The sequence below is a fragment of the Callithrix jacchus genome, chromosome 21 (genome assembly GCF_049354715.1).
Source record: "Callithrix jacchus isolate 240 chromosome 21, calJac240_pri, whole genome shotgun sequence".
Classification (NCBI taxonomy): domain Eukaryota; kingdom Metazoa; phylum Chordata; class Mammalia; order Primates; family Cebidae; genus Callithrix; species Callithrix jacchus.
Window position 1 is genome coordinate 49223206 of NC_133522.1, and position 12265 is coordinate 49235470.

General features: G+C 44.0%; 1 protein-coding gene across 7 annotated transcripts in view; it reads right to left on the reverse strand.

The window, feature by feature from the left end:
- Nucleotides 1–4999: 4999 nt before the first annotated feature.
- The window catches only part of HSF2BP (heat shock transcription factor 2 binding protein), a 105908-nt gene continuing 98642 nt past the window's right edge, over nt 5000–12265 (reverse strand). For all 7 annotated transcript variants that reach the window (XM_035283299.3, XM_035283300.3, XM_035283301.3 and 4 more), the window contains one exon: nt 5000–5755. In XM_035283299.3, the coding sequence (XP_035139190.3) occupies nt 5547–5755 (209 nt within the window). In that variant the 3' untranslated portion in view covers nt 5000–5546. The remainder of the gene's footprint in view (nt 5756–12265) is intronic.

Here is a 12265-nt window from a genome sequence, read left to right on the forward strand (position 1 = left end):
AATGTAAATGGACTAAATGCCCCAATCAAAACACAGACTGGCAAACTGGATAAAAAGCCAAAACCCATCGGTGTACTATATCCAGGAAACCCATCTCACATGCAAGGATACACAAAGGCTCAAAATAAAGATATGAGGGAAGATTTACCAAGCAAATGGTGGGCAAAACAAAGCAGGAACTGCAATTCTCGTCTCTGATAAAATAGACTTTAAAGCAACAAAGATCACAAGAGACAAAGAAGGACATTACATAATGGTAAAAGGATCCATATAACAAGAAGAGCTAACGATCCTAAATATATATGCACCCAATACAGGAGCACCCAGATACATAAGGCAAGTTCTCAATGACTTACAAAGAGACTTAAACTCCCACACAATAATAGTGGGAGACTTTAACACCCCATTGTCAATATTAGACAGATCAACCAGATCAAAAATTAACAAGGATATCCAGGACGTGAACTCAGACCTGGAGCAAGCAAACTTAATACACGTTTACAGAACTCTCTACCCCAAATCCACAGAATATACATTCTTCTCAGCACCACATCACACCTACTCGAAAACTGACCACAAAATTGGAAGTAAATCACTCCTCAGCAAATGCAAAAGAACAGAAATCATAACAAACAGTCTCTCAGACCACAGTGCAATCAAGTTAGAACTCAGAATTCAGAAACTAACTCAGAACCACATGATTACCTCAATAGATGTAGAGAAGGCCTTCGACAAAATTCAACAGTCCTTTATGCTAAAAAACCCTTAATAAACTAGGTATTGATGGAATGCATCTCAAAATAATAAAAGCTATTTATGACAAACCAACAGCCAATATCATACTGAATGGGCAAAAACTGGAAGCATTCCCTTTGAAATCTGGCACTAGACAAGGATGCCCTCTCTCACCACTCCTATTCAATATAGTACTGGAAGTTCTAGCCAGACCAATCAGGAAAGAAAAAGAAATAAAGGGTATTCAAATAGGAAAGAAGGAAGCCAAATTGTCTCTATTTGCAGATGACATGAGTGTATATCTAGAAGACCCATCGTCTCACCCCAAAATCTCCTGAAACTGATAAGCAACTTCAGCAAAGTCTCAGGATACAAAATCAACGTGCAAAAATCACAAGCATTCGTCTACACCAATAACAGACTTAAAGAGAGCCAAATCAAGAACGAACTGCCATTCACAATTGCTACAAAGAGAATAAAATACCTCGGAATACAACTAACAAGGAATGTAAGAAACCTCTTCAAGGATAACTACAAACCACTGCTCAACGAAATCAGAGAGGACACAAACAGATGGAGAAACATTCCATGTTCATGGTTAGGAAGAATCAATATTGTGAAAATGGCCATACTGCCCAAAGCAATTTACAGAATCAACGCTATCCCCATCAAGCTACTAATGACCTTCTTCACAGAACTGGAAAAAACCACCTTAAACTTCATATGGAACCACAAGAGAGCCCACATAGCCAAGTCAGTTCTAAGCAAAAAGAACACAGCGGGAGGCATCACACTACCAGACTTCAAACTATACTACAAGGCTACAGTAATCAAAACAGCATGGTACTGGTACCAAAACAGAGTTATAGACCAATGGAACAGAACAGAGGCCTCGGAGGCAACACAACATATCTACAACCATCCAATCTTTGACAAACCTGACAAAAACAAGCAATGGGGAAAGGATTCCCTGTTTAATAAATGGTGTTGGGAAAACTGGCTAGCCGTGTGCAGAAAGCAGAAACTGGACCCCTTCCTGACACCTTACACTAAAATTAACTCCAGATGGATTAAAGACTTCAACATAAGACCTGGCACCATAAAAACCCTAGAAGAAAATCTAGGCAAAACCATTCAGGACATAGGAGGAGGCAAGGACTTCATGACCAAAACACCAAAAGCATTGGCAACAAAAGCCAAAATAGACAAATGGGACCTAATCAAACTCCACAGCTTCTGCAGGGCAAAAGAAACAGTCATTAGAGTGAATCGGCAACCAACAGAATGGGAAAAAATTTTTTGCAGTTTACCCATCTGACAAAGGGCTGATATCCAGAATTTACAAAGAACTCAAACAGATTTACAGGAAAAAAACAAACAAGCCCATTCAAAAGTGGGCAAAGGATATGAACAGACACTTTACGAAAGAAGACATATATGAGGCCAACAATCATATGAAAAAATGCTCATCATCACTGTCATTAGAGAGATGCAAATCAAAACCACATTGAGATACCATCTCACGACAGTTAGAATGGCGATCATGTAAAAATCTGGAGACAACAGATGCTGGAGAGGATGTGGAGAAATAGGAACACTTTTACACTGTTGGTGGGAGTGTAAATTAGTTCAACCATTGTGGAAGACAGTGTGGCGCTTCCTCAAGGACCTAGAAATAGAAATTCCATTGGACCCAGCAATCCCATTACTGGGTATATATTCAAAGAACTATAAATCGTTCTACTATAAGGACACATGCACACGAATGTTCATTGCAGCACTGTTTACAATAGCAAAGACCTGGAACCAACCCAAATGCCAATCGATTTAATGAGGTAATGAGGGATGTTGCCTCTATGTTGCATCGATGATAGACTGGACAGGGAAAATGTGGCACATATACACCACGGAATATTACGCAGCAATCAAAAACTATGAGTTCGTGTCCTTTGTAGGGACATGGATGAACCTGGAGACCATCATTCTCAGCAAACTGACACAAGAACAGAAAATCAAATACCACATGTTCTCACTCATAGGCGGGTGATGAACAATGAGAACACATGGACACAGGGAGGGGAGCACTAGACAGTAGCGTCTGTTGGGGGGAACAGGGGAGGGACAGTGGGGTGTGGAGAGTTGGGGAGAGAGAGCATGGGGAGAAATGCCAGATATAGGTGAAGGGGAGGAAGGCAGCAAATCACACTGCCATGTGTACCTATGCAACTATCTTGCATGTTCTTCACATGTACCCCAAAACCTAAAATGCAATTAAAAAAAAAGATTAGGAACCTCCCCAAATTGCATCCTGGGGCTAACATTGCTATTACAAAGCCTAAGTTCAGAGCTTGAGATATTTTGCAGACCCTGGACTTAAAGGATCAGCTGGTATCACTCAGATCAATAAATTGGCTCATCTGGTCTTGTGGCCCCTACGCAGTAACTTACAGTTCAAAAGGACAGCTTTGACTCCCTGTGATTTCATATCCCACCTGACCAATCAGCACTTCCCACTTCTGGACCCCTACTCAGCAAATTATCATTAAGAACCCCAATCCCCCAGTTTCAGGGAGACTGCTTTGAGTAATAATAAAATTCTGGTCTCCCATTAAAAAAAGAAAAGAAAAAGAAAACTGAGTGGGTTTCTTTAGATCACTAGTTGTAAAAAAATTAAAAGAACCTATCTTTTCCTGTTGACCTTGATATGAAGAGCAGAAATATTAGAGAGGCAGGTCACTCCTTAAAGTTGGCCTTAAATACCTTTCCTGGTATATACATTCAAAACATGGATTTGTCATATATTTCTTCCTGAAAGAGTTTTTGTAAGAACTCTCACTATTCTTAACACCTCAAAATCAGGAGAAAAGAAATGATCCTTCTTAATCACATCCACCCAATAATTAACTAAACTACACAACGTCCAACAGTCTGGCCCAGGTTCACTCCTCTCTGTACACCGCTGACCCCATCTCTGGCAGGAAATATCCTGCAGTCATAGAGGCAACATCCCTCATTACCTCATTAAATAAACGGCAATGAAAAGGAAGAGAGTACCACGCTATTAAGTATAGAAACACAACATTCTCAATTTTATTCACCAATGATCAGGACCTACAGAACCACACGGCACAGATGGATCGATTTCTCCCTGCATGCATTTTAAATTGCCTTTTGCAACATTCCTCTGGCTCAGATGAGCTAGTGTTCCACAATATGCTGGCTTGTGAAATCCAAGCAACTGCGCCTTCCTCTGCACTTCACTCAGCCTCTCAGCCTTAACTGCACACTGCCTATAAAATCTGCTTAAAAGAAAAATGAAGTTACTCTGAAATGCCCTATGCAACAATACAGCTTATTCCTGTGGACGGGGCCACACTGGAGGTGGGCCTGCATTTGTTTTGCTCTCCCAGCACGCCCAGGGCCCAGCAGCCCTGCAGCACCACACCAAACGAAGCAGCCCCGGAAAGGAGGGCATGAGTTCTCCAACGTGACTTTAAGGACTCATTTAAAGAGTGATATGGTTAGGCTTTGTGTCCCCACCCACATCTAGCCTGAATTAGAATCCCCATAACCCTCATAATTCCCATGTATCAAGGGAGAGACCAGGTGGAGGTGACTAGGTCATGGGGGCGGTTTTCCCCATGCTGTTCTCGTGACAGTGAGTGAGTTCTTGAGAAAGCTGATGGTTTCATACATGTTTGGTAGGTCCTCCTGCATTCATGCTCCTTCCTGCCACCTTGAGAAGAAGGTGCCTTGCTTCCCCTTCAATGATGATTGTAAGTTTCCTGAGGCCTCCCCAACCGTGGTGAACTGTGAGTCAATTAAACCTCTTTCCTCTATAAATTACCCAGTCTCAGGCATTTCTTTATAGCAGTGTGAAAACGGACTAAGACTACTGGCAGCTCTCACCCACCATGGTGTGCATGAGAAATGCAGTGTCTTCTCTGCCAGTGGCCTACGAAACAAGCTGGGCGGCAACCAGCAGGCAGGTAAGACAGACACAGCAGGGCCCTGGCACACAGGCACACCCACACACAAAATGGGAGCTGGAACTATCATTTCATTTAAGGAATCTCAACAAAGTGCATGTGTTCTAATCTATTAAAGGGTTGTTTTTACAGTATTTGTGAGAAAAATAGGACTTCTAATTTTATAGCCAAGGGCCCAGAACAATTTAAGGAGAGTTTTTTTCCACCAACCAAGAACAGTATAGTTATATGAAAAGATCAACTTCCTAGTATCAACTCTACATTTTAGACAGCAATGACTGTAATACAACTCTTCTTTTATTTTTATTCAAAAATAAAAAAGGCACAAAAACATCTAACTAAACTGTCCAATGTCATCCAAAATAGCAAGTTCACCAAAAGGTTATAAAAGTAAACTTGCATTTTGGGGGATTTAATTACAATTACTAGAGAGAGAATGAATTGCTTTTCAAAGAAATGTATCTTAGAAAAATGCTGACCAATGGGGTAGATGGTTATTTAACTTCCTTTTTTTATGGGTGAACCTACAGGTCACAGTGTGCTGAGTAGTGAGAAGCTGCTCTAAGCAAGCCCTTTTCCAGCCAGCAGACATGGGCCGCTTTTCCAGAAGGAAGGTTCGTTCATGGCTTCTCCCTTGGCAAGCCTGACCAACCACTTACAGGCACTCTCACTTCCAGGGCAAGTTATGGGGGATACATATCAATTCATGTCTATCTCTAGTCAATCACATTTTGCCATCTCTAACAAATGGCACATGGTGATGGTTTTGGAATATCAAATGAGGGACAGCGTTTTCGGCAAAACCCTGGTCGCCGAGCACACCTACACATTATGCTCCAGAGTGCGGAGATCTTCCAGGAGCTCTCGGGCTGCGGTCTGCAGGTGGGGATTGCGGCTCTTGGACATCGCCAGGATGCGCTGCAGGGGCAGGGAGCTCCGGAACTCAGAGGCTGACTTAGAGAAGACTTCAGGCTCCAGGACCACAGACTGCACAAGCCTCAGTACATGAAGGCACACCTCTGCATCTGGATCTAGGGGAAAGGGGCAACGCTTCTGGTTAGAATAAAATTTTCTTTTCTTTTTTTTTTTTTTTGGTTTTGTTTTTTGAGACCGAGTCTTGCTCTGTCACCCAGGCCAAAGTGTGGTGGCATAATCTCTGCTCACTGCAACCTCCACCTCCCAGGCTCAAGAGATTCTCCAGCCTCAGCCTCCTGAGTAACTGGGATTACAGATGTATGCCACCATGCCCAACCAATTTTTTGTATTTTTATTTTGTTTATTTATTTTTGAGATGAAGTCTCACTCTGTCACCCAGGCTGGAGTACAGTGGCGTGATCTCGGCTCACTGCGACCTCTGCCTCCTGATGTAAGGTCTTTTAGGCTGACTGATGGCGCCATGGACACCATGGTAACCTCTGTGACCTGCACGGACACTCCAGATGAGTTCCTGGAACTAGAAAGTCTAGAGTAACTGGAAGACCACAAAAAAGAGAAGCATGGTTAACCCCTGCAGGGCCTAATTAACTTGAGACATCCTTGCAATGTACCTTATACCCGCCTCAGCTGATAAGACAACTGGACTTTGTAACTGACCTTGGTCAACCTCATGACTCCAGACCCTACAACCCCTCCCAGCTGGCAAAAACCACCCTAAACTGTAACTTTCCACTATCTACCCCAAACCTATAAAACCAACTCCTATCCCACCGCCCTCCACTGACTCTCTTTTCAGACTCAGCCCACCCACACCTGGTTGAAAAAACGGCCATGTTGCTCACACAAAGCCTGTCTGGAGGGTCTCTTCATTCAGAGTGCACATTTAACACCAGGTTCAAGCGATTCTCCTGCCTCAGCCTCCCGAGTAGCTAGGACTACAGGCGTGTGCCATCACAACCAGCTAATTTTTTGTATTTTTAGTAGAGACGGGGTTTCACCATGCTGGTCAGGCTGGTCTCACACCCCTGAGCTCAAGCGATCCACCGGCCTCTGTCTCCCAAAGTGCTGAGATTACAGGCATGAGCCACCACATGGCCTAGAATAAAATTTTCTACCTTAATCTACCCCTCAAGGGGTGCCCCGCCTTTCCAAATGACAGGTTTGACAGTTCAGAAAACTATAGGCTAATCTAGAAACAGTCATTGCTTGATATAAAAGCTTAGCTGATAAAAGCAGCATCAAAAAACTAAATAGGGGGCCGGGCGCGGTGGCTCACGCCTGTAATCCCAGCACTGTGGGAGGCCGAGGCGGGCGGATCACAAGGTCAAGAGATCGAGACCATCCTGGTCAACATGGTGAAACCCTGTCTCTACTAAAAATACAAAAAATTAGCTGGGCATGTTGGCACATGCCTCTAATCCCAGCTACTCGGGAGGCTAAGGCAGGAGAATTGCCTGAACCCAGGAGGCAAAGGTTGTGGTGAGCCGAGATCGCACCATTGCACTCCAGCCTGGGTAACAAGAGTGAAACTCCGTCTCAAAAAAAAAAAAAAAAAGAACTAAATAGTCTAATAACCATCATCTTCAAATATTACAATCATACAATTTTAAAGTGCTAAACTAGAAAGACAAGGGCTTTCTATGTTTGCCAGTGAGGACTAAACTCTGATTTTTTATCTTGCCCAAATTCCTGTCTAAGGGTCTGGGGAGTCATGACCTACAAATCATAAATCGTGACTTTCCAACCTGCCTCTGGCATAGCATTACGAGAAAAGGAAGACAATCAAAATATTTTACCCCAAAATGTATTTCTTTGCCATATTTTGAAATGGCCCTGCCAAGCTGTTCTTTGCGGTAAAAATTTGCATTTGTAAAGAATCTCTATTAACATAGCTAGATCTTTTTCTTCCAGAACCTCCTAATCCTAAAGAGATTAAGATCTGAATAGGAAACAGTTCTCATCTATTGTCTCTAAGGGCAGCCACTGTAAGACTTCAAAAGAACTTTGGTCTCCACAATCTTCATCTTAACATAAACATCCCATTCTGTCAATCCCAGCCATCAATCAGAAAATGTTTAAATTCACCTACAGCCTGGTAGCCTCTCCCCGCTCCTTCCCCCCACCCCAGCTTTCAGTTGTCTCACTTTTCTGGACCAAACCAATGTGTTTCTTAAATGTATTTGATTGATGTCTCATGCCTCTCAAAAACGTATAAAACCAAGCTACACCCTGACCACCTTGGGCACGTGTTCTCAGGGCCTCACTCATATTTGCATCAGAATAATTCTCTTCAAATATTTTCTAGAGTTTGACTCTTCCTAAACACTAGCATTCTGTTCACTTAAATGACTGTTTTAAAAAGTATTACTTCTGGCCAGGGGTGCAGTGGCTCACGCCTATAATCCCAGCACTTTGGAAGGCGGAGGCAGGTGGATCACCTGAGGTCAGGAGTTCGAGACCAGCCTGACCAACATGGACAAACCCCATCTGTACTAAAAATACAAAATTAGCCAGGCATGGTGGTATATGCCCGTAATCCCAGCTACTCAGGAGACTGAGACAGGAGAATCACTTGAACCCGGGAGGCAGAGGCTGCAGTGAGCCAAGACTGTGCCATTGCACTCCAGTTTGAGCAACAACAACAAAACTCCGTTTCAAAAGAAAAGAAAAGAAAAAGTTACTTTTTCACTCCAACTGCAGCAAATCCCTCAGAGACCACACAGCACAATGTCACTGGGTATACAAAATTCACGTTGTTTATTTTCCACATGAGTGTCCCTAGGAGTCATAGAATCTGGTAGCCTTGCAGACATTGTAGCAAGCACTAAAAATTAGCTAGACTAAAACAACCAACCCAACCAAGCGAAGCTTCAATCCCTCACCAGAGTGGAGCCACCTTTCCTTACCATTCCTCTCTACTGGCAGCCTTTGCAGGAGGTCAATTCACTTCTTGACTGAGTACTGTAATTGGAACCAGGCTCAAAACCAGCACCTCTTTCTTAGCACATTTACTTAACAACAACAACAAAAAACCTTTAAAGATGCAGCGTGAAAGAGCGGACTGACAGTCTCAGTGGGAGCTGCCACAGCACTAAGCCCCAAGGAGAAGCTTCTCACCTACAGAATCAGAAGGCTGCTGTGGGCAGGGAAGACAGAAGGCAACCAGCTACAGCCCTGGGGAGGCCCAGGAGCCAGCTGAAGCCAGGCTGTGAGAGCACTGCTTCGAGGGAAAGGAGGGAAACTCTCTCTAGCACAGACCTGCCAGAGATGAGGGGCAGCTAAGGCAAACCCAGAGTCAAGGCCAAAGCCATGGGTGAAGATGCTCTGGCAACTCAGCCCTCATCCTAAGCTCAAGGAAAGGCTGGAAGAATTTGAAGCCAGCGGGACAGAAGGTACATACACAACAATAAAACCCAGACCCAGCTCAACTCCCCGACAATGACAGTCCAGCAAAAACAGAGGGGCAGCCATTCCTAAGTGCAGCACTATCTACCTACGTCATTCCCCTCTGCAGGGTGGGTACCCCACAGCCTAGAGGCCAAATGTAGCCCGGGACCTGCATCTATACAGACTGCAAGCTAAGAATGATTTTACTTTTTTTTCTTTCTTTCTTTTTTTGGAGACAAGGTCTTGCTCTGCCTCCCAGGCCAGAGTGCTGCGGTACGATCATGGCTCACTGCAGTCTCAATCTCCTAGGCTCAAGCCATCCTCCCACCTCAGCCTGCCAAGTAACAGGGACCACAGATACATGCGGCCACAGCCAGCTAATTTTTCATATTTTTGTAGACTCAGTGTCTTACCGCCCTGCCCAGGCTGGTCTCAAACTCCTGGGCTGAAGCGATCCTCCACCTCAGCTCCCAAAGTGCTAGAATTATAGGCGTGAACCACTGCACTCTACCAGGTTTCATATTTTTTAAGCGTGATTTTTAAAAAGTAAAAACCAGAAGAACAATATGCAACAGGGACTACACATGGCCCTCAGAACTCAAAATATTTCCTATTTGATCCATTACAGAAAAAGTTTGTTGACCTTGCCTACTGCCCTCCATACAATGTCCAACACTCAATCAGACATTACAATGAAAAGGCCAAGGAGGCAGGGCCTGATGACCCACGCCTATAATCCCAGCACTTCGGAAGGTTAAGGCAGGTGGATCAGGAGGTCAGGAGTTCGAGACCAGCCTGACCAACATGGTGAAACCCTGTCTCTACTAAAAATACAAAAATTAGCGAGGTGTGGTGGTACATACCTATAATCCCATCTACTCAGGAGGCTTAGGCAGGAAAATCATTTGAATTCAGGAGGCAGAGGTTGCAGTGAGCTAAGATCGCACTCTAGCTCGGTGACAGAGTGAGACTCCGTCTCAAAAAAAAACAAAAGGCTCATTGTCAAGTGACAACAGAAGCAGACACACAGATAACCTGGAATAATGACAATATAGAAATTTCAGAAAAAGAATCTGAAATAAATATCATTAATCGATGGGAAAACACTGTTTTAAGATTCTTACACTATACCTGAAGCAGCAGATTATCATTTAAAGGTAGACAGTCTGCAATGCATAACATTTCAGTCAGCGATGGGCTCACCACATGGACAAAGGTGGTAAGATGATACCATGCTTTTACTGTACTTTGTCTAAGCTTAGATACACAATATCAGTGTTACAATCACCTACAGCATCCATTCACATGCTGACAGGTTTGTAGCCTAGGAGCAGCATTTCTGCCATACAGTCTAGGTGTGTGGTAAGCACATGCGATGTTCATGCCACAGTGAAACTGCCTATGATACATGTCTCAGGGCATATCCCTGTCATTAAGTGAATGCTATACTATGATTAAATAGTATACTGTCAACCCTTAGCCAAATAATTTTTTTTAATGTTTTTAAAAGTGTAATGATAAACCACGAGTGGTGGCGCATGCCTATAATCCCAGCTACTTGGGAGGCTGAGGGAGGAGAATTGCTTGAACCTGGGAAGCAGAGGCTACAGTGAGCTGAGATCGCACCACTATACTCCAGCCTGGGCAACACAGCAAGACTCCATCTTAAGAAAAAAAAAGAAAGAAAGAAAAGAAAATTATAGGCTAACATCCCTAATTCTCAACAAAATACTAGCAAACTGAATCCAATTGCACATCAGAAAAATAACACATCATTATCAAATGGAACTTATAACAGGGATTCAAGGATGGTTCAATATATGCAAATCAATAAACATGATACATTACATCAACAGAACAAAGGACAAAAACTATATGCTGATTCAACAGATGCTGAAAACCATTTGATAAAATTCAACATCCTTTTATGATAAAAACCTTAAAAAAACAGGGATAGAACGAATATACCTCAACATAATAAAGGTCATGTGTGACAAATCCACAGCTAACATTATACTAAATGACAAACGCTGAAATCCTTTCACCCAAGAACTGCAGCAAGATACCCACTTTCACCGCTCCCATCCAACACAGTACCCCAAGAACTGCAGCGAGATGCCCACTTTCACCGCTCCCGTCCAACACAGTACCCCAAGAACTGCAGCGAGATGCCCACTTTCACCGCTCCCGTCCAACACAGTACCCCAAGAACTGCAGCGAGATGCCCACTTTCACCGCTCCCATCCAACACAGTATCCCAAGAACTGCAGCGAGATGCCCACTTTCACCGCTCCCGTCCAACACAGTACCCCAAGAACTGCAGCGAGATGCCCACTTTCACCACTCCCGTCTAACACAGTACCCCAAGAACTGCAGCGAGATGCCCACTTTCACCACTCCCGTCTAACACAGTACCCCAAGAACTGCAGCGAGATGCCCACTTTCACCGCTCCCGTCTAACACAGTACCCCAAGAACTGCAGCGAGATACCCACTTTCACCGCTCCCGTCTAACACAGTACCCCAAGAACTGCAGCGAGATACCTACTTTCACCGCTCCCATCCAACACAGTACCCCAAGAACTGCAGCGAGATGCCCACTTTCACCGCTCCCGTCCAACACAGTACCCCAAGAACTGCAGCGAGATGCCCACTTTCACTGCTCCCGTCCAACACAGTACCCCAAGAACTGCAGCGAGATGCCCACTTTCACCGCTCCCATCTAACACAGTACCCCAAGAACTGCAGCGAGATGCCCACTTTCACCACTCCCGTCCAACACAGTACCCCAAGAACTGCAGCGGGATGCCCACTTTCACCACTCCCGTCCAACACAGTACCCCAAGAATTGCAGCGAGATGCCCACTTTCACCACTCCTGTCTAACACAGTACCCCAAGAACTGCAGCGAGATGCCCACTTTCACCGCTCCCATCCAACACAGTACTGGAGGTCCTAGTCAGAGCAATCAGACAACAGAAAGAAATAAAAGGTAGCAAAACTGGAAAAGAAGAAGTCAACTGTCCTTCCTTGCTAAAAATATGATCTTCTACCTAGAAAAATCTAAAGAGTCCCCCAAAAAACTATTAGAACTGATAAATAAATTCAGTGAAGTTGCAGGATACAAAATCAATATACAAAAATCAGCAATGTTTCTATACACATACATAATACAAATACATAATGAACAAGGTGAGGAGGGGGAGAGAGAGGAGAGGAG